Source organism: Odocoileus virginianus, chromosome 14 (assembly GCF_023699985.2).
Source record: "Odocoileus virginianus isolate 20LAN1187 ecotype Illinois chromosome 14, Ovbor_1.2, whole genome shotgun sequence".
In the NCBI taxonomy this organism is placed as follows: Eukaryota; Metazoa; Chordata; class Mammalia; order Artiodactyla; family Cervidae; genus Odocoileus; species Odocoileus virginianus.
Window position 1 is genome coordinate 28,247,001 of NC_069687.1, and position 19,896 is coordinate 28,266,896.

At 43.3% G+C, this 19,896-nt stretch overlaps 1 protein-coding gene and 1 pseudogene across 1 annotated transcript in view; one reads left to right on the forward strand and one right to left on the reverse strand.

Moving 5' to 3' along the window:
• The window catches only part of GOLPH3 (golgi phosphoprotein 3), a 47,762-nt gene extending 45,840 nt beyond the window's left edge, over positions 1-1,922 (reverse strand). Inside the window, exon 1 of the mRNA XM_020908674.2 lies at positions 1,394-1,922. Coding sequence (XP_020764333.1) covers positions 1,394-1,618 — 225 coding nt within the window. The 5' untranslated portion in view covers positions 1,619-1,922. The remainder of the gene's footprint in view (positions 1-1,393) is intronic.
• A 6,212-nt stretch (positions 1,923-8,134) lies between these two features.
• On the forward strand, positions 8,135-9,305 carry LOC110147668 (heme oxygenase 1-like; annotated as a pseudogene).
• The last annotated feature ends 10,591 nt before the right edge of the window (positions 9,306-19,896 follow it).

Genomic DNA, 19,896 nt, shown 5'->3' on the forward strand with positions numbered 1-19,896 from the left:
CATGTCTAGGACATTATACCTCTAGTTTGTTTTTCCAAAGAGAAAAAAGAAATTTCATATACAGCCTGGGTGCATAACTCAGGAACTAAGAGAAATACTGGGTCCCTTTCGTGGCCAAAGGAACATCAAGTGAGCATCAGAAAAACCTGAGCAAAAAAAAAAAGAGAAAGAAAAGAAAGACCTGAGCAAACTGGAAACCTAGATAACACAAATACTCCAGACATTTCCATCAAGGTAAACTTTAACTCATTAGATTACTAAATATCAGGAGTCCACAAACAATCCATATAAAACTCACCTATATCTGATAACTTTTGGAGAAAGATGACGAAGTTGTCTTAACATGAAGTTTTTTTGCCCATCTCTGTGAATTGGGAAAACTATTGAAAAACAAAAAAACTTAGATATTTTCGTATCTGACTCTCAAAATGTGCTGTCTGTAGTTTCCACAGAGAGATATAACAAGCTTCTGGGACCCCTCACCATATATGATTTATACAATATCGATTCATCTGTCTGACCCTCCGCAGGTCTCTAAAAATAATCAACTTTGCAGACAAACACATGATAAAGCAAATACAGCAAAATGTTAATTATAGAACCTAGGTGAGTATACAGGTGTCCACCGTAGCATTTTTCCCAACTCCTCTATGTGTGAATATTCTCACAAGGTATAAGCGTGAAAATAATTGTTTCAAAGTGAGAACACACGTATCTATCGAAACGCTGAGGCCTTTCATCAAGTCACAAACCTACCATTGCAAGCACCCCCACGAAAAAGTCCCTCCTTCATTGAGACTGCAAGACTTTTAGAACAAAAAAACTGACGAAATGATAAAATTATAAAAATAATCTCTCACCCAAAGCATGTTTACCTAGAAAGTCAATTTGCAGGTTTCATGAGAATTTTGTTGGACTTCAACAGGAAAAATAAAACTTTTGCTTCCATTACCATTTCAAGGAAATTTTTCAAAATTTCCAAACAACACACCTTAAGTTGTTCTTTTTTGTTAGTCCCCAGACAGCAGATCAGTGGACCCCTCTCCTAGGTCCTAAAACCTGCAGAACCTATGGGTTCAGGGCGCTGGTGGTTCCAGGTGTTTCACGCTAACCTGCACTCCACGGGAATTGTACCCTGAGGTTTACCCGGGTTAAACACGCGGAAAAAAAAAAAAAAAAGTGAGGACGCAATAGACCGCCGAGTTAAAATGAAAGGAGTGATTGAGAAACCAGAAAGGGAAATCCAAGCACTCAGTGCTGGAGGGTGAGCAGGGCGCTCCCGCGCGCGGAGCTCGGGAGCTCGGAAAGCAGACGCGCGGAGCCAGTAGCCGGGCTCCCGCTCGGCGCCCGGGCCCTGCACCGGCCGCCCCCGCCCTGCCCGCCGCGCCCGCACCTCGCGGTCCTTGAGGCCCAGCAGGAGCACTTCCTCCATCAGGGTCAGCCGCGTTTCCTTGGAGTCGCCCTTGTCGTCGTCGTCCTGCTCGTCGCGACGGCTCTGCGCGTCGTCCTCATCGTTGCCGCCGCCGCCGCCCGCCGCCCGCTCCTTGTCGGCGGCGTTGCGGGAGGCCTCCGTACGCCGCTGCACCAGCCCGGAGCTGCGCTGGGTCAGCGAGGTCATGGCTCCGCCGCGCCGGGCCGAGAGGGACGCAGGACCTGCGGGGTCTCCCTCTTCCTCCCTCCGCGGCCCCCGACCCGCGCTTCCGTGTTAAGACCGGGCACTGGGGAGAGGTCCGTCGGCAGCGGGGCCGGGTGCAGTCATGAGGAGACGGGCCGAGGGGGAGCGGGTGGACCCGGCGTCGGTGGGGCGGACGAGGGACTCTTATCTTTTTTGTGGACGCGGACGTGAGGCAGCCGGAGCAAGACGGAGGCGGTAGAAGAGGAAGCGGCTGAGGAAGAAGCGGCGGCGGCGGCGCCTTTCCAATATGGCGGCGCCGGCTGACGTCACTGGAGGATGTGGCACGGACTGCGCGGGGCGGACCCGGAGGGCGCCGGAAGCGGCGGGCAGGGACCCGGGGGCCGGGGAGTGGGCGGGGGCAGGGCCTGCGGTCAAGGAGCACCCTCCCGGGTCCCTGGGACTCCCCCGGCCCTTGCCGTTTCCTTGGAGTCCCTTCATCGCCCGCGCCCCCCTCCCGTGACGTGTCCTTTCTCCACCCGCCTTCCCCTGTGTGCCCTAAGGAGCCGGGGCTGAAAGTAGACATTGGAAAGGCCTCAACGAATCGGGGCAGCCTTGGCCTCGCGAAGGCGAACCCTGATCCGTCTGGAGCTGCGCCCACAGCACCCCAGACACCACTGTCCTCGGAGTAGGCCTCGGCCCGGGCTGCGGGGGCCGGGCTTGGAGTGCGGGGGCCGGGCTTGGAGTCCGGTGTCCCCGTGAGACACTGGAAGGACTTTGCTCACCGCCGATGGGGCGTGGAGAGAACGCTCTCTCTCTGCCCACATTCCCAGACCCTTCAGAAGGAGCAACTGCGTTTAAATACCCTGAAAGCGGACTTTTAGTTTTTCTGGGTGTATTACGGTATGAAGAGAGACGATAGAACAAATTGAATAGTTTGGTTTGTAAAACTTTGTCCCTCCTGCCAACCCGGGCGCAGTAAGTAGTTAGCATGCACAGGTCAGTACAGTCGACCTTAACGAGCTTTTTATAGAGACAATAAACCTGATGGGTTTTACGCCACGTCTTTCTACACATTAAATCTTTCAATTTAATTACTAGGTTAAATCCTCTTGGCGTGCTTGACTGCACGTTCTGTTAAAGCATAGATGTCAAATCTGAGGGGAGGGCGTTGGAAGGCCAGACGAGTGGAACTTAACACATAAAACATTACCCAGAAATGGCATCGTATGCCATCCGATATTATTTAAAGTCAGGAGTGACCACAGGCTGTGGCTTCAGAATGATTTAGGTAGGAGGAATGTAACTGGACTGAAACTGTAATAAGAGATATTCGCCCACGGTAAAACCGTAGCATGGAACATTTTGGCTACAGAGTTCTTTTCCTTCCACAAACCCATTATCCAGAACTCATGCTGGCCTTCACCACCACCACCACCCTCTGCCGCGGAAAGTGGGAAGCTAAATCTAGGGTGGGGAGAAGAGGGCAGGATGAACACAGTGTTCCCTTCCTATTACCTATCTTTTTGGGCAAAGGTCGATTTCACTTCAACTAATTTCTTTCATTGGCATCCTGTTCAACTCTTTTTTTTTCCCCCTCTTTTTCTCCCCCTCCCAGTTCTTTCGCAAATAGTTTAAAATGTTGCTTTTTAAAAGAAATATAGTCAAATACACAGTTTAAAGAGTATAAAGATAGATACAGTGAAAAATCGTCCTTCTAGCCCTGTGCACCCAGTTGTTCCTCTCTTCCCTTAGTGATTTTCAAATACCTTAGCAGATTAGGGGAAACCTAATTCCCCTCCCCTTGCGTATGGGCCAGACTTAGTGACTGTCTTCAAAAAAATTGAATGTGGCTGGCAGGACTATGCATGACTTCTTAGATTAGGACAATAGTGTTTGCAGCTTCTCCCTTGTTCTCCTTCCCTCTCTCTGAGATCTGAGGGAGGCCAGCCGCCTGCCATGAAGACATGCAAGCAGCGTTACGAAGAGGCCTAGTTGCGAAGGAACAGCCGTGTGAGTGAGTCATCTTGGAAGTGAATCCCCTGGATGTGTGCTAAATCCCTTCAGTCGTGTCTGACTCTTTGTGACACTGTGGACTGTAGCCTGCCAGGCTCCTCTGTCCGCAGGATTCTCCAGACAAGCATACTGGAGTGGGTTGCCATTCCCTTCTCCAGGGTGTCTTTCCTACCCAAGTCTCCTGTAGCTCCTGCATTACAGGCAGATTCTTCACCGCTGAGCCATCCCGGAAGACCAGTGTGTTAACTGCAACCTCATTAATGATTCTGAACCTCTACCACCAGGCTAAGCCATTCCTGAATGGCTCCAAAAACAGTGAAATAATAAATATTTGTTGTTTTCCGCTAAGTTTGGAATAATTTGTTATGTAGTATAGGTACTAAGAGCTTCCCTGGTGGCTCAGATGGTAAAGAATCTGCCTGCACTGCAGGAGATCCAGGTTTGATTCCTTGGTCGGGAAGATCCCCTGGAGAAGGGAATGGCAGCCCACTCCAATATTCTTACTGGAGAATTCCATGGACAGAGGAGCCTGGTAAACTGCAGACTGTGGGATCTCAAAGAGTCGGAAACAACTGAGCAACTTGCACACACACAGGTACTAAAATTCTTGGGCATATACACACAAATATATCAGTACTTACGAGCTTGTTTGTGATTTCTTTCAGTTGCTTCATATTCTATTATATAAACATACCATAATTTTTTTTGTCACACCCCTATTGATGGACATTTAGGCTGTTTCCAGTCCTTTGCTATTGCAAACAATACTATAAAAAATACAATGGATAGCTACATGTATTTTGTCCACAAATATATATGCTCATTGTCTATTCATGCAACATTCATATTATTCTATTCATTCTATTCATATCATACTTTTGAAATTACTCAGACTTTACGTAACTTCATTGCTTTTTTTTTTTTACAGAGTTTTCCTAGCTTTTTTTTCCTTATTTTCTACAAAGTAGACTTCAAAATCACCTTGTCTCTATACAAAGAAAAAGGGAGGAAAGGAAGGAAAGAAAAAACAAAGGAAGGAAGGAAGAGAGGAATAAATTCTATTTGGGGACCAAAATATATATTCCTAATAACCAGGACCATTTATTTATTGACTGCTGGAAATGTGCCAGGCATGCTTTCCCGAAACTCCACACCAGAATGGTGAAGATTAGGGCCTGCTGCTGTTAGGCGTGGACTTCAGCTGCTTCCTGCAGTGCAGCTTGTCGGTACCACACCTCATGTCCCCGGGGGTCACCTCCAAATGCTCAGGAGTTAGCAGTTCAAGCTGGTGGGTAAATGCTCTCCTTTCTCTTCCCTAATGGATTGTTTTTAGATCCTTTGTACAACTTCTCAGGGATACTAAGCTACAGCAAGCTCAACAACACATTCTAAATATGGCTCTCCCACTTTAAGCCTCAATCCCTCAATCCTGTGCTCCCCATTCCTGGGAGATGGACTCCGTAACAAAATAGTAGCACAAAAGCCTTTGTCTTGGGTCCTGCCTTTTGGGAATCCCAGAGTGACACACCCATCTTTTTTTGCAAAGAAACTCAGGCTGGGGGAAGTTAAGTAATCAGCTCAGCCAAGCACATCTGGCAAATTGCAAGCCTGATGCTTGGAGAAATCAATGCTTGTTATTGTGACTAAGATGTTGTGTTATCAAGCAGCAGTATCTGAGTGATACTAGTATGTTAACCCAGTTCTCACAACATCCTATGTGCTATAATTAGCCTTATGTTACAGGAAAGGCTCAAAGAGATAAAGTATCTTACCCAAAATCCACAGCCTGCCTCCAGAGTCCATGTTCTTAACCAGAACCTCAGAATGATGTAATGATTTTACAGTAAGAACAGTTACACGAAGTGGTCTTTTAATAAGAGATAAGCAGGTCCAAAGACACATATGCAAAGATACAAAACTTTTTAAAAATATTTACTTTTTTACATGGGGTCTTCGTTGTGTCACACAAAATGCTTTGTTGTGGCACATGGCCTCTCTAGTTGAGGCAAGTGGGCTCAGTAATTCAGGTGCTTGGGTTTAGTTGCTCCTTGGCTTGTGGGATCTTAGTTCCCCAACAAGGGATTGAACCTGCATCCCCTTCATTGCAAAGCAGATCCTTAACCACTGGACCACCAGAGAAGTCTCCTAAAATTTTATTTTTGAGTAAGTGATAATAAATTCACATACTTCAAAAATCAAAATGGATAAAAGGAACCTACATAGAGAATTTGTGCTCCTTCCCATGTTCCCATCTATCAAAGGCATAATTGTAACATGGCCCTTATAATTCTTGTAGCCCTACTATCTACATATGTGTGTGATCCCCTCTCCTTCAGTGGGAGCAGATTTTGTAAATTACTTCTAACCACTGTGTGCATGTGTGTGAAAGTCATTCCGTCGTGTCTGACTCTTTGCAACCCTATATAGACTGTAGCCCACCAGGCTCCTCTGTCCCGGGATTCTCCGGACAAGAATACTGGAGTGGGTAGCCTTTCCCTCCTCCAGAGGATTTTTCCAACCCAGGGATCAAACCCAGGTCTCCTGCATTGCAGGTGGATTCTTTACCATCTAAGCCACCAGGGAAGCCCCATTCTAACCACTAGAATATGGCAGAAGGGAGGGGATGTTGCAGGTGTAATTAAAGTCCTTAATAAATTCACACTGAGTTAATCAAAAGAGAGATTATCCTGGGTGGGTCTGCATAATCTGGTGACATCATCACTTTCTCTTGAAAATGAAGCCATCTCTTCTCTAATTAGAGAGACCTGAGTCAGCTGAGACACTCTTGAGGAAACAGCTGTGTTGTAAACTGCCTATGGAGAGAGGTAATCTCTAAGAGCTGATGGTCTCAATCTTAGAACTAAAGCAACTAAATTATGCCAACAATATGAGTGAGCTTGGAAGAGGACTCCAAGTTCCAGGTGAGAATATAGCCAATCCAACACTTTGATCACAACCTTGTGAGACTCTGAGCAAAGAATCCATTTAAGCTATGCCAAATTCCTGACTGATAGAAACTCTGAAATAATAAATGTGTGTTGCTTTAAGACGCTGAACTTGTAATTTGTTATGCCACAGATACAGGTAGGCTGGGAAAAATAGAGTGGTAAACTATGTATCATGCAAACAGCAACCATCAGACAAAATAGACTTTAACACCACACATACACACAACATTATAAATCAACTGTACTTCAATAAAAAATTAAAATAAATATAAGACCACACATACACTAGAAATACACTCTCACAAAAGTTAATAGAAATACACTCTCACATTTGTCATCAGTTGATTTTTAATAAGGCTGCCAAGGCAATTCCATGGGAAAGAACAGTCTTCAAAGCAAATGGTACAGAAACAACTGTTTATCCACGTACCAATAAATAAATAAAGTGGAAACCCTACCTTACACTATATACAAAAATTAAAATGGATCAAAGACCTAAATGTATAGCTAAAAATATAAAATGTTTAGATGAAAAATGGCATAAATCTTCAAGCTGTTGTATTAGGCAATGGTTTCTTCAGTTCAGTTCAGTTCAGTCATTCAGCCGTGTCCGACTCTTTGTGACCCCATGAATCGCAGCACACCAGGCCTCCCTGTCCATCACCAGCTCCTGGAGTCTACTCAAACTCATGTCCATCGAGTCGGTGATGCCATCCAGACATCTCACCCTATGTCATCCCCTTCTCCTCTTGCTCCCAATCCCTCCCAGCATCAGGGTCTTTTCCAATGAGTCAACTCTTTGCATGAGGTGGCCAAAGTATTGGAGTTTCAGCTTCAGTCCTTCCAATGAACACCCAGGACTGATCTCCTTTAGGATGGACTGGTTGGATCTCCTTGCAGTCCAAGGGACTCTCAAGAGTCTTCTCCAACCCACAGTTCAAAAGCATCAGTTCTTCGGTGCTCAGCCTTCTTCACAGTCCAACTCTCATATCCATACATGACCAATGGAAAAACCATAGCCTTGACTAGACAGACCTTTGTTAGCAAAGTAATGTCTCTGCTTTTTAATATGCTGTCTAGGTTGGTCATAACTTTCCTTCCAAGGAATGAGTGTCTTAATTTCCTGGCTGCAATCACCATCTGCAGTGATTTTGGAGCCCCCAAAAATAAATTCCGTCACTGTTTCCACTGTTTCCCCATCTATTTCCCATGAAGTGATGGGACCAGATGCCATGATCTTAGTTTTCTGAATGTTGAGCTTTAATGGTTTCTTAGATATGACCAAAAACCCAACTTAGAAAACAAAAAAGAGATAAACTGAACATTATTAAAAGAATATCATTAAGAAAATGTGCTTCAAAAAAAGAAAGAAAGAAAGAAAATGTGCTTCAAAGGACACCATCAAAAACAAAAAAATCAAAAGTCAACTGGTGTAATGGGAAAAAAAATTATAAATCATATACCTGATAAAGAACTTATAGCTAGAATGTATAAAGAGCTCTTACAACTCAATAATAAAAACACAAATAATCGAATTTAAAATAGGCAGAGTAGACAGTCGCCCTCCTGCCTCCTCCATCTGAGCAGTTAGAGCCAGAGTCCCGGAAGCCAGTCCAGAGCCAGAACAAGTGCAGCCGCAGGATGGAGCACCTGCAGGCCAACAGCGTACCCCAGGATTAGTCAGAGGCCCTGAAGGAGGCCTGGCTTCCCAGGTGGCTCGAGTGGTAAAGAACCCACCTGCCAATGCAAGAGACTTAAGAGACATGGGTTTTATCGCTGGTTGGGGAAGATCGCCTGGAGGAGGGCACAAACAACCCACTCCAGGATTCTTGCCTGGAGAATCTCATGAGCAGAGAAGTCGCAGGCAACAGTTCATAGGGTGGCAAAGAGTCGGACACGATGGGAGAGGCTTGGCATGCACCCACATGAAGGAGGCCACTGAGGTGTACACCCAGGAGAAGAATGCAGGGCTCCCGCAGGGCTGTCAGAAGGGCGAGGGTGACCCCAGATGGCTGTAAACTGGTGATGGCGTCTCAGTACCACGTCTCTTTGGCCCTGGAGGAGGAGATAGAACACAACCAGGAGAAACCGGTCTACGCCCCGCCTCAGCTCCCCGAAAAGCTGCACCGCAGGGCAGCCCTGGAACAGGACGCGGCCTTAGTGCCCGCGGGCAGGAGGGCATCCCGTATGCGCAGGCCACCTAGCTCTCGGTGCGGAGACCCCAAGAGCTTGAGCTGCTGGTGGCCCACGCCTACACCCGCTACCTGGGCGACCCGTCCGGGGTGCCATGTCCTCAAAAAGATCGCTCAGAAGGCCCTGGGCCTGTCCAGCTCCGGAGGGCCTGGCCTTCTGCACTTTCCCCAACATGACCAGCGCCACCGAGTTCAAGCAGCTAGTTGTACGGCTCCCGCATGAACACTCTCGAGAGGATCCCCGAGGTGGGGCAGAAGGTCCTGCACGAGACCAAGACCGCCTTCCTAGGCAACATGCAGCTGTCTAAGGAGTTGCAGGGGCTGCTGACCCCACAGTGCCAAGGATTAGGGCCCCACAATGCTTGCGGACACCAGACCTGCAGGCGAGCTGTCAGCAAGGCGCAAGACTCCACTCCCACCAAGGCGTCCAGGAGGAAGCCCCAGCCCGGCATCATCTCCAAGGCGCCGCTTGTGCGATGGGTCCTCGCACTCAGCTTTCTGATAACCACGGTCAACTTGAGGCTTTATGCCATATGAATGCAAGCGTGCAGGCTCCTGGGGGCCATGAACTATTTCTGGGAAGGGACTGCGCTAACTTTCTCACCTTGGGCATGGGGTGGGGGAGGGGCAGCCGTTGGGGCCCCTGCTGTCTCCCTACGTCCCTCTCTCTGTAAGGAGCCTGCGACATCTCCCCCAACCAATAACACTCCAGTCAGTGACCTGCACTTTAGAGTGGGAGGAGGGGTCCTGCCCAGCCCCTCAGCAACCTCCCGGTCCTGTCCTGTTCCTGCAGCAGAGCCCGGAAGATGCAGCCAGAGGGAAGCTGCCCCGAACCTCTGAATGCCCTAGGTCTGAGGTCTCCTTTTGGCCCCTTGCCCTGTGGGCCGTGGCAGTTTTGTTATATCTGTTCAAAGATGTTGTGTCTTGTGTTTCGGTCTTGTTTTTGTTGGAGCCACTTTTTCTTCCCATCTTAGACTGAACTGTGGTATTTTGTTGTGTTCTATTATGTTTTTATAGCAGGGTTGGGATGGGATGTGAGGGCTGGGGAGGAAGATGTTTAACAGGACCATGGCCTTGGTTGCTAACATTTATGCCAAATAATAAACTACATGAACTGACTGAAAAAAAAAATAGGCAAAGTATAGGTATATACTTTCCAAAGAAGATAAAAGAATAGCCAATAAGCAAATGAAAAGATGCTCAATATCATCAGGAAAGAGCAAATCAAAATCGTAATGAGATACTACTTCACACCCCTGGAATGGCTATAATAAAAAAAATCTATATTAACAAGTATTATAATGTGGAAAAACTGGAACCTGAGTAGTACCTGTTATAAGATAAAATAGTGCACCACTTTGGAAAACCATTTGGCAAAGGTTTTAACATCAAGTTACCATATGACCCGGAAATTCCATGTCTACATATATACCCAAAATAAATGAAAACATATTATACACAAAAACCTGTAAGTGAATATACATAGTGCCATTATTCATAATAATAGGGGAAAAAAGTAGGAACAACCCAAATACATCAACTGATATTGATAAATAAAATGTAGTATATGTACATCACGAAATATTAGGCAACAAAATGCAAGTGCTGATACATGCTACAGCATGGATAAATTTTGAAGACCTTATGCTATCTGAAGGAGCCAGTCACAAAAGATCACATACTGTGCAGTTCTCTTTATAGGAAATATCTAGAATGAGCAAATTTGATTAGTGATTGCCCAGGGCTGGGGAGACTGGAAAGGGGTGGGGAATGACTGTTAAATGTGTCCAAAGTTACTTTGGGGGATGATGAGAATGTTCTAAAACTAATAATGACGGTTGCACAATTCTGTGAAGATACTGAGAACTACTGAATTATAGACTTTAAAAGGATGAATTGTGTGGTATGTAGATTATATTCCAATAGATCTGTTATTAACAAAATGTAGGGATCTTTGAATTAGGTCTGGCTACAAGCATGTTCCAAGATGCTGTATTATTGAGAAAAATTTTTTTGGATTTTTTTAAAATGTACTTTTTGTAACAGGGGCTTCTTAATTATTAATTTAAAATATCTTGAACAAGTTTGCTCTTTGGTGATGAATAATAAACATACTTTTGAAATAATAAAACATAAGCTCATAGTTTTTTTTTTAAAAGGCTCATAGTTTTAACCAATAAATTTGGATGAGGATTTAAAATTTTAAACAAATGTAGAACAAGGTTTTTTTGTTTACCTTCATTGAAGATTATAGTAAGAAAACAAACATCAAAGAAATACACAGACTAGATAAACTGTAAAAATATTTTTAGTTCTTTATGTAACAGTCTGTCACACAAATTCTAGAATTATATAGTTTAAGGAGCTCTCAAGGGATCAAAGAATAGCAAGGAGAGATAAGAAAGCCTTAAGTGAACAATGCAAAGAAATAGAGGAAAACAATAGAATTGCAAAGACTAGAGATCTCTCCAAGAAAATTAGAGATACCAAGGGAACATTTCATGCAAAGATGGATACAATAAAGGACAGAAACAGTAAGGACTTAACAGAAGCAGAAGAGATTAAAAAGAGGTGACAAGAATACACAGAAGAATTGTACAAAAAATATCTCAATGATCCAGATAACCACGAAGGTGTGGTCACTCACATAGTGCCAGACATCCTGTACTGTGAAGTCAAGTGGACCTTAGGAAGCATTACTACTAACAAAGTTAGTGAAGGCAATGGAATTCCAGCTGAGCTATTTCAAATCCTAAAAGATAATGCTGTTAAAGTGCTGCATTCAATATGCCAGCAAATTTGGAAAACTCATCAGTGGCCATAGGACTGGAAAAGGTCAGTTTTCATTCCAATCCCAAAGAAAGAAAAAAAAGTGAAAGTGTTAGTCGCTTAGTTGTATCTGACTTTTTGTGACCTTGTGGACTTCAGGCTGCCAGGTTCCTCTGTCCATGGAATTCTCTAGGCAAGAATAGTTGAGTAGGTTGCCATTCCCTTCTCCAGGGGATCTTCCTGACCCAGGGATTGAACCTGGGTCTCCTGCATTGCAGTCAGGTTCTTTACTACCTGAGCCACCAGGGAAGCCCAATTCCAAAGAAGAGCAATGCCAAAGAATCTTCAAACTACCACATAATTGCAGTCATTTCACATGCTAGCAAGGTAATGCTCAACATCCTTCCAACTTAGGCTTCAATAGTACATGAACTGAGAACTTCCAGATGTACAAACTGGATTTAGAAAAGGCACAGGAATCAGAGGTCAAATTGCCAACATCTGTTGGATCATAGAAAAAGCAAGAAAATTCCAGAAAATCATCTACTTCTGCTTCATTGAGTATGCTAAAGAGTTTGTGCAGATCAAAACAAATTGTGGAATATTCTTACAGAGATGGAAATGTCAGACCACCTTACCTGACTTCTGAGAAACCTGTATGCAAGCCAAGAAGCAACAGTTAGAACCAGACATGGAAAAATGGACTGATTCAAAATTGTGAAAGGAGTATGTCAAGGTTGTATATTGTCACCCTACTTATTTAACTTCTATGTAGAGTACATCATGTGAAATGCTGGGCTGAGTGAAGCACAAGCTGGAATCAAGATTGCCAGGAGAAATATGAATAACCTCAGATATGCAGATGACATCACCCTAATGAGAGAAGGTGAAGAGAAACTAAAGAGCCTCTTGATGAAGGTGAAAGAGGAGAGTGAAAAAGCTGGCTTAAAATTCAGCATTCAGAAAATGAAGATCATGGCATCCAGTCCCATCACTTCATGGCAAATAGATGGGGAAACAGTGACAGTTTATTTTCTTGGGCTCCCAAATCACTGCAGATGGTGACTGCAGCCATGAAATTAAAGGGTGCTTGCTCCTTAGAAGAAAAGTCATGACAAACCTAGACAGCATATTAAAAAGAAGAGATATCAGTTTACCAAGAAAGGTCCATATAGTCAAAGCTATGGTTTTTCCAGTAGTGATGTATGAATGTGAGAGTTGGACCATAAAGAAAGCTGAGCGCCAAAGGACTGATGCTTTTGAACTGTGGTGCTGAAGAAGACTTGAGAGTCCCTTGGACAGCCAGGAGATCAAATCAGTCAATCCTAAAGGAAATCAACTCTGAATATTCATTGGAAGGACTGGTGCTGAAGCCGAATCTCGAATACTTTGGCCACCTGATGCGAAGAGCCAACTCATTAGAAAAGATCCTGATGCTGGGAAAGTTTGAGGGCAGGAGGAGAAGGGGGTGACAGAGGACAAGATGGTTAGATGGCATCATCAACTCAATGGACATGAGTTTGAGCAAGCTTCGGGAGACAGTGAAGGACATGCCAGGGAAGCCTGGCATACTGCACTCCATGGCGTAACAAATAGTGGGACACAACTGAGTGAATGAAAACATAACATGGGATCAAACAATTCACAATTCTGAAATTTTTCCAACTGCCTACTCATTTTTCCTGGAACTCTAGAGAGGCAAAATTTTGTGGCTTTACCAGGTAGTTTAGTACCTATCCAGTATGATCAGTAGAAGTCTTCTAAACTTTTAAGTTAAATCCTTAATTGTTAGTCTTTACAAGGCATATAAGAAAGCTGTTGGCATGGAGATAAGGAATCTTCTGAGTCATTAAGATCTCTACTATAATTGGAAGTTTTAGACCAAAGTAATCCTTTTGGAATTTTACCCCAAGCTCCTCTGTCCTCTGGAATTCTCCAGACAAGAATACTGGAGTGGGTAGCCATTCCCTTCTCCAGGGGATCTTCCCGACCCAAGGATCAAACCTAGGTCTCCAGCATTGCAGTTCAGTTCAGTCACTCAGTCGTGTCCGACTCTTTGCAACCCCATGAATCGCAGCCCACCAGGCCTCCCTGTCCATCACAAACTCCCAGAGTTTACTCAAACACATGTCCATCGAGTCAGTGATGCCACCCAGCCATCTCATCCTCTGTCGTCCCCTTCTCCTCTTGCCCCCAACCCCTCCCAGCATCAGGGTCTTTTCCAATGAGTCAACTCTTCGCATGAGGTGGCCAAACTACTGGAGTTTCAGCTTCAGCATCAGTCCTTCCAATGAACACCCAGGACTGATCTCCTTTAGGATGGACTGGTTGGATCTCCTTGCAGTCCAAGGGACTCTCAAGAGTCTTCTCCAACACCAGAGTTCAAAAGCATCAGTTCTTCGGTGCTCAGCCTTCTTCACAGTCCAACTCTCATATCTATACATGACCACTGGAAAAACCATAGCCTTGGCCAGACGGACCTTTGTTGGCAAAGTAATGTCTCTACTTTTTAATATGCTATATAGGTTGGTCATAACTTTTCTTCTAAGGAATAAGCGTCTTTTAATTTCCTGGCTGCAATCACCATCTGCAGTGATTTTAGAGCCCCCAAAAATAAAGTCTGACACTGTTTCCACTGTTTCCCCATCTATTTCCCATGAAGAGATGGGACCAGATGCCATGATCTTAATTTTCTGAATGTTGAACGTTAAGCCAATTTTTTCACTCTCCTCTTTCAGTTTCATCAAGAGGCTTTTTAGTTCCTCTTCACTTTCTGCCATAAGGGTGTTGTCATCTGCATATCTGAGATTATTGATATTTCTCCCGGCAATCTTGATTCCAGCTTGCGCGTCATCTAGCCCAGAGTTTCTCATGATGCGCTCTGCATAAAAGTTAAATAAGCAGGGTGACATTATACAGCCTTGACGTACTCCTTTTCCTATTTGGAACCAGTCTGTTGTTCCATGTCCATTTCTAACTGTTGCTTCCTGACCTGCATACAGGTTTCTCAAGAGGCAGGTCAGATGGTCTGGTATGCCCATCTCTTTCAGAATTTTCCAGTTTATTGTGATCCACACAGTCAAAGGCTTTGGCATAATCAATAAAGCAGAAATATGTTTTTCTGGAACTTCATTGCAGGCAGATTGTTTACTGTCTGAGCCCCCAGGGCAGCCTATAATCTTGGAATTTACTGCAGGTTTAAGTATACTCCTGAACACTTCTGTTGCACTAAACATCCTCCCTCTTTCTCAGCTCAATGGAATCTGAATAGCTTACTTACTGATACCTAGGAAAACAGTTCCTTATACACATATACAAATTTAATGTGTTCTCTGCCCTACCTTCTCTGAATAAATTATCCTTAGTTCCCTGAGTCGACCAGGAAAATAAATGCCTTTCTTATCCAAGATTTTAAATAAATCACAGTGTGATAGAATGAACTGACCCTTAGGGGGGAAAAAGAATTATTAGAGTATAGTTGATTTACAATGCTACGAAGAATTGACCTTCTAAAGAATGTCTCCCTCTTTCCACAAACCACAAATTTTCCTTCTAGGAACAGAGGTTGCTTTCCAGTCAAAGGATTGAATGCTGACACTTCCTGAGTAGCTCTATTAGCTTTCTGTGCTGTAGAACAAATAGAAGACCTTTCAATATTATCTCACAGTTTCTGTGGGGCTGGCATCAGGCACAGCTTAGCTGGATTCTCTACTCTGGGACTTAAAGGGAGGCCATCATGATGTCAGCTGAGCTGCATTCTCATCTGAAGACTCAATTGGGAAAGAACCAGCTTCCAAGTTTGCTTGGGTTATTGACAGAACCATTTCCTGACGACAGTAGAGCTGAGGGCTTCTGTTTGCCGTTGGCTGTTGGTTGAAGGCCACCCTTGGCTCCCAGAGGCCGCATGCGGTTTCCTGCTGGATACTCCTCTTCAGCGTGGCTGCCTACTTCATCAAGCCGACAAGGAGAATGCCTAGCGTGAATCTGTCAACGTCACGGAGTTTTATAGAATGTAACGTTGTCATGGGAACGACATCCCGACACTCTTGCCATATTCCGTTGGTTAGAAACAGTCATTAGTTTCAGCCCAAACTCAGGAGGGCAGATTACATGAATGCATGAATGCCAGTAAACAGGGATCACTGGAGATCACCTTTGGGTCTGCCCAGCACAAGCGACTTGAATCCTTTCTTCATAGAGATGGAGTATGTGACTGAACAAATGAATAAAGAAAGGCTAACCTATCTTTCAGTATTTTATATTATCCATTTTCTTTCTTCATTACTCCTCAGAATAGCATTTATATGAGTTATTTTTTGCTCTTTAACAAACCATGTCCCCCAAATAGTGGCTTAAAACTGCAACTGTTTGATTATTATTATTCTGAGGGTCAGCAATTTGGGCTGGCCTCAACTGGGCTGTTCTGCTGGTCTCCCGTGGGGTTACTTGCATGGCAAGAGTCAAACTGCAGCTTGACGTGGGCTGGTTGCTTTAACACAGACTCATTCGCATCTGTGGAAATTGGTGCTGGCTGTAGGTCTCCAGTAGGCTGGCCTGGTCTTCACATGGCATCTGAGTTTCAGGAGGCAGAGAAGGTACAAAGCTCATATGTTGTACAATATCATTTCTGTCACATTCTATTGATCAAAGGTGAGCCCAGATGCAGCAAATGGGGAAATAGATTCCACCTCTTTTCCTTTCTAGACTTGTGTACATTTCAAAACTGAGACCCCCTGCAAGCTATTTACCTGATAGCTACTACAAACTATCCATCCTCATATACAGAGCATTTCTTAGCTGGTTAAAGATTTAGCGGCATTTCATGTTTGTTATTGCTAAAGTAGCTAATTGATCTTTGCTTAAATAAGCTACTATCTCCATGTATCTTCATATGTTAGTCTGAAATGTTGCTAGGTTTATTCTTAATAAATGTCTACTTTAAATATTGCTAGTTGTTTTCCTTTTTCTTTCAAATTTTTATTTTGATAAATACTTCTAAGCATTTAGTAAATAAACCATAAAAGTTTTAGATGAACACTCTGTAGGTGAACTCTTTTGTAACACTGAAAAGGAGAATCTTTTCTTACTATCACATAAAATCCAGAATCATGAAAGAAAACATTAATAAATTCAATTCCATAAAAATCAAAGATTTCTGAATGAAAAAAAATCACAGTCAAGACACATGGCAAATGGCAGCACAACAGTTTAACAGATCGTTCCCATAAAAAGAGTTGGCTCTTAAATATGACAAAAAGCTGACTTTATTAATAATGAAGGAACATTAAAAGTACACCAATAAAACCATCTCACCAATTAGTTTGGAAATATAACATGTAGGCAAAAGCATAGTGAAACCATGTGTGAAGTGACACATGTAGGTGGTTGTTCATTGTAATGTAGAAGTGAAGACTGGAAAATAATAGTCCGATGGATCGTCAATGGAAGAGTGATTAACATAATGGAAGACCATGTCCTGTGAAAATGAGTGAGGAGGTTCTCTGTGTGCTAAAAAGAAAAGACCTCTGATGTACATTGTATAGAGAAAAATACAAATAGCAGAAAGGTTTACATAATACGCTGCCTTTCCTGTAAGAAAGTGAAGAACAAAAGAATACATATTCATATTTTGTTTATATGTGTATTGTTAAAGCCCTGAAAAGATACAGACAAAATTAACAAAAAGTAGTACATGATGGGGGAGATAAAATAGGACACAATGGTGAACAAGTAGATGATGTATTAGGTTTCTCTATGTGGCATAACACTTTTTAAAAAAATCTAAACAACAACAAAAAAATCTTAGCATACATGTATCTGTTATTTATATTCAATTTTATACTTTTTCAAAATGTCAGTTCTATTGAGATATAATTCATATATATACAATTTACCTATTTAAGTTGTACAAATTAAAGTTTTTTGGCGTATTCAGAGTTGTACAACCATCACACAATCCATTTTAGAACTTTTTCATCACCTCCGCCCGAAAAAGCACCTGCTCATAGCAGTCATTCCCCTCTGCTCCCAAACTCACTCCCTTGGCCCTACACAACCACGAATCTACTTTTTAACTTTTACTTAGTTATTTCTGACAGTGCTGCGTCTTTGTTGCTTCATGTTGGCTTTCTTTATTGTGGCAAGTGGTGGCTACTGTTCGTTATGGTGCAAGGGCTTCTACTGAGGGGACGCCCCTTGCTGCAGAATGTGGGCTCTGAGTGCGCAGGCTCGGTAGTTGTGGCTTCCAGGCTCTTGAGAACAGGCTCAGGAGTGCTGGCTCACAGGCTTAGCTGCTCCAAGGTACGTGGGATTTTCCTGAACTAAGGATTGAACCCATGTCTTCTGTCATTGCAAGACAGACTCTTAACCACTGAACCACCAGAGAAGTCCTCCTACCATGTTTTAAATGTTAAACTTGTGGTATTACTTTGCATTTATGTAGCCCCTTTCCTAGAAGCTCATGATACCTCTTCAGTACCATGTGGCAGTTTTTACAATATCCTCCTGAGGTTTACCACAGCATTTCTTTCATATTTGTTGCTACTCTGTTATCCTCTCCCCAACAAAGCCCCTCCCATCAATTCACAAACAAAATTCAGAAAGTATTCCACATGAATTGAACAGGGAAAGCTCTTCTGAATAAAGCATACTGACCATATGAATCATATGAAACAAGATTCAGATACAAAACACTAATTTTACCAAAAGTTAACCTACTCAAAATAGAAATGATGACTTCGACTAGATTATTTCTTCCCACCGAAATGAGTTGAGAATGCAAGAAAGTTATCTTAATAGGTAATTTAGCAATATTCATAATAATCTTAATAATGACTATGTCTTCTTTAACTCAAAATCCCAGTAAAACTTTATTTTGACCCACTTAATAAATAAGATAGTGGGATGTAAGTAACTCTATTTCCTTCTTCTAAGAAAGGGATGTTCAAATAAGCCAAAATTTAAAAAGTAATAAATAATCCTAAATTTGATATTGAAATTGGGGTCTTTGGTTTTTTTTTTTTTTTAAGTTGCTTGATTAGGTAGGTTTCGGTTTTGGTTTTTAATTATTATTTTATTTATTTATTTATTTATTATTTTTGGTTTTTAATTATTATTCTTTTTGCATTTGCAAAAGAAATGGGTTTCGGAAATTTTATTATCAACCAACTACAGAAGATCTGATTGAGGAGGTCCTGGGAAGATCGGTTTCTCCGTCTCTGCATTGCTTAACTGCTATTATATTCTATTGATATTTCAAATCCATTCATCAACTCTTCTCTGCTACCTCTCAAAACCAAGCTGTGGCCAATAGCTGGCCTACATCTGCCCCCCAATCAAGACAGGGACTCTATAGCTCCTCTCCTTAAACCTGAGTAGAACTTGAGACTGCCTCAACAACTAGTGTGTGTGTGCTAAGTCATTTCAGTCATGTCTGACTTTGCGACCCTGTGGACTGTAGCCCTCTAGGCTCCTTTGTCCATAGGATTTCCAAGGCAAGAACACTGGAGTGGGTGGCCATGCCCCTCATCAGTGGATCTTCCCGAGCCAGCGATTGAACCTGTATCCTTTACACCTCCTGCATTGGCAGGCGGATTTTGTTGTTTTTTTTTTTTTTACCACTAGCACCACCTGGAAAGCCTCAGGAGATGGTGGAATTGACCACATAACTTCTGAGAGAGATTATAAATACATACTTCTAAAAAATAAATAAATAAATACACACTTCTGCTTTGTTCTCTAAGGGTGATTGTTCTTGGAATCAACCGCCGTACTATGAGGAAATCCAAACAGTCTAAACTGTTCAGAGGCCCCCTAGAAAGGAACAGAGGCCCCTGGTCCACACGTCTGGCTGAGCTCCCAGTAAGCAGCACATTTTGCCAGCCATGTGAGTGAGGCATCCCAAAAGTGAATTCTGGCCTCCAGCTGAGACATCCCAGCTGATGCCACCTGGAGCAGAGATGAGAAATAGAGACTGAGAGAGAGAGGGCATCCACTCTTGAGAAACAGAACTGAAACACCAGGTAGGAAGGATTCTCCTGGCTGGAACTGCTCTAGAGTGGAGTCTGGTACAGATTCAGATTCATAGGACTTCCCTCTTTCTGAGGTAAATCAACCAAGCCAAGAATCAAGAGGAATTGTTAACTGCCAGGAGAACTCTGAACCCTTGGTCAGCCTCCGTCATCTCAACAAGTAATTTAGTGAAAATTGACCCTACGCTAATTTTACAGGCCGGAGGTTTTAAACAGGAAGTTAAGTCATCGGTGGACACCAGGGCCAGGAGCAGTCTGACTGAGAAAGACAAGCAGGTTCATGAGGCAGTCTGGAAGAGAAGAAAGTTGAGAAGCTCTCAAGAGACGGG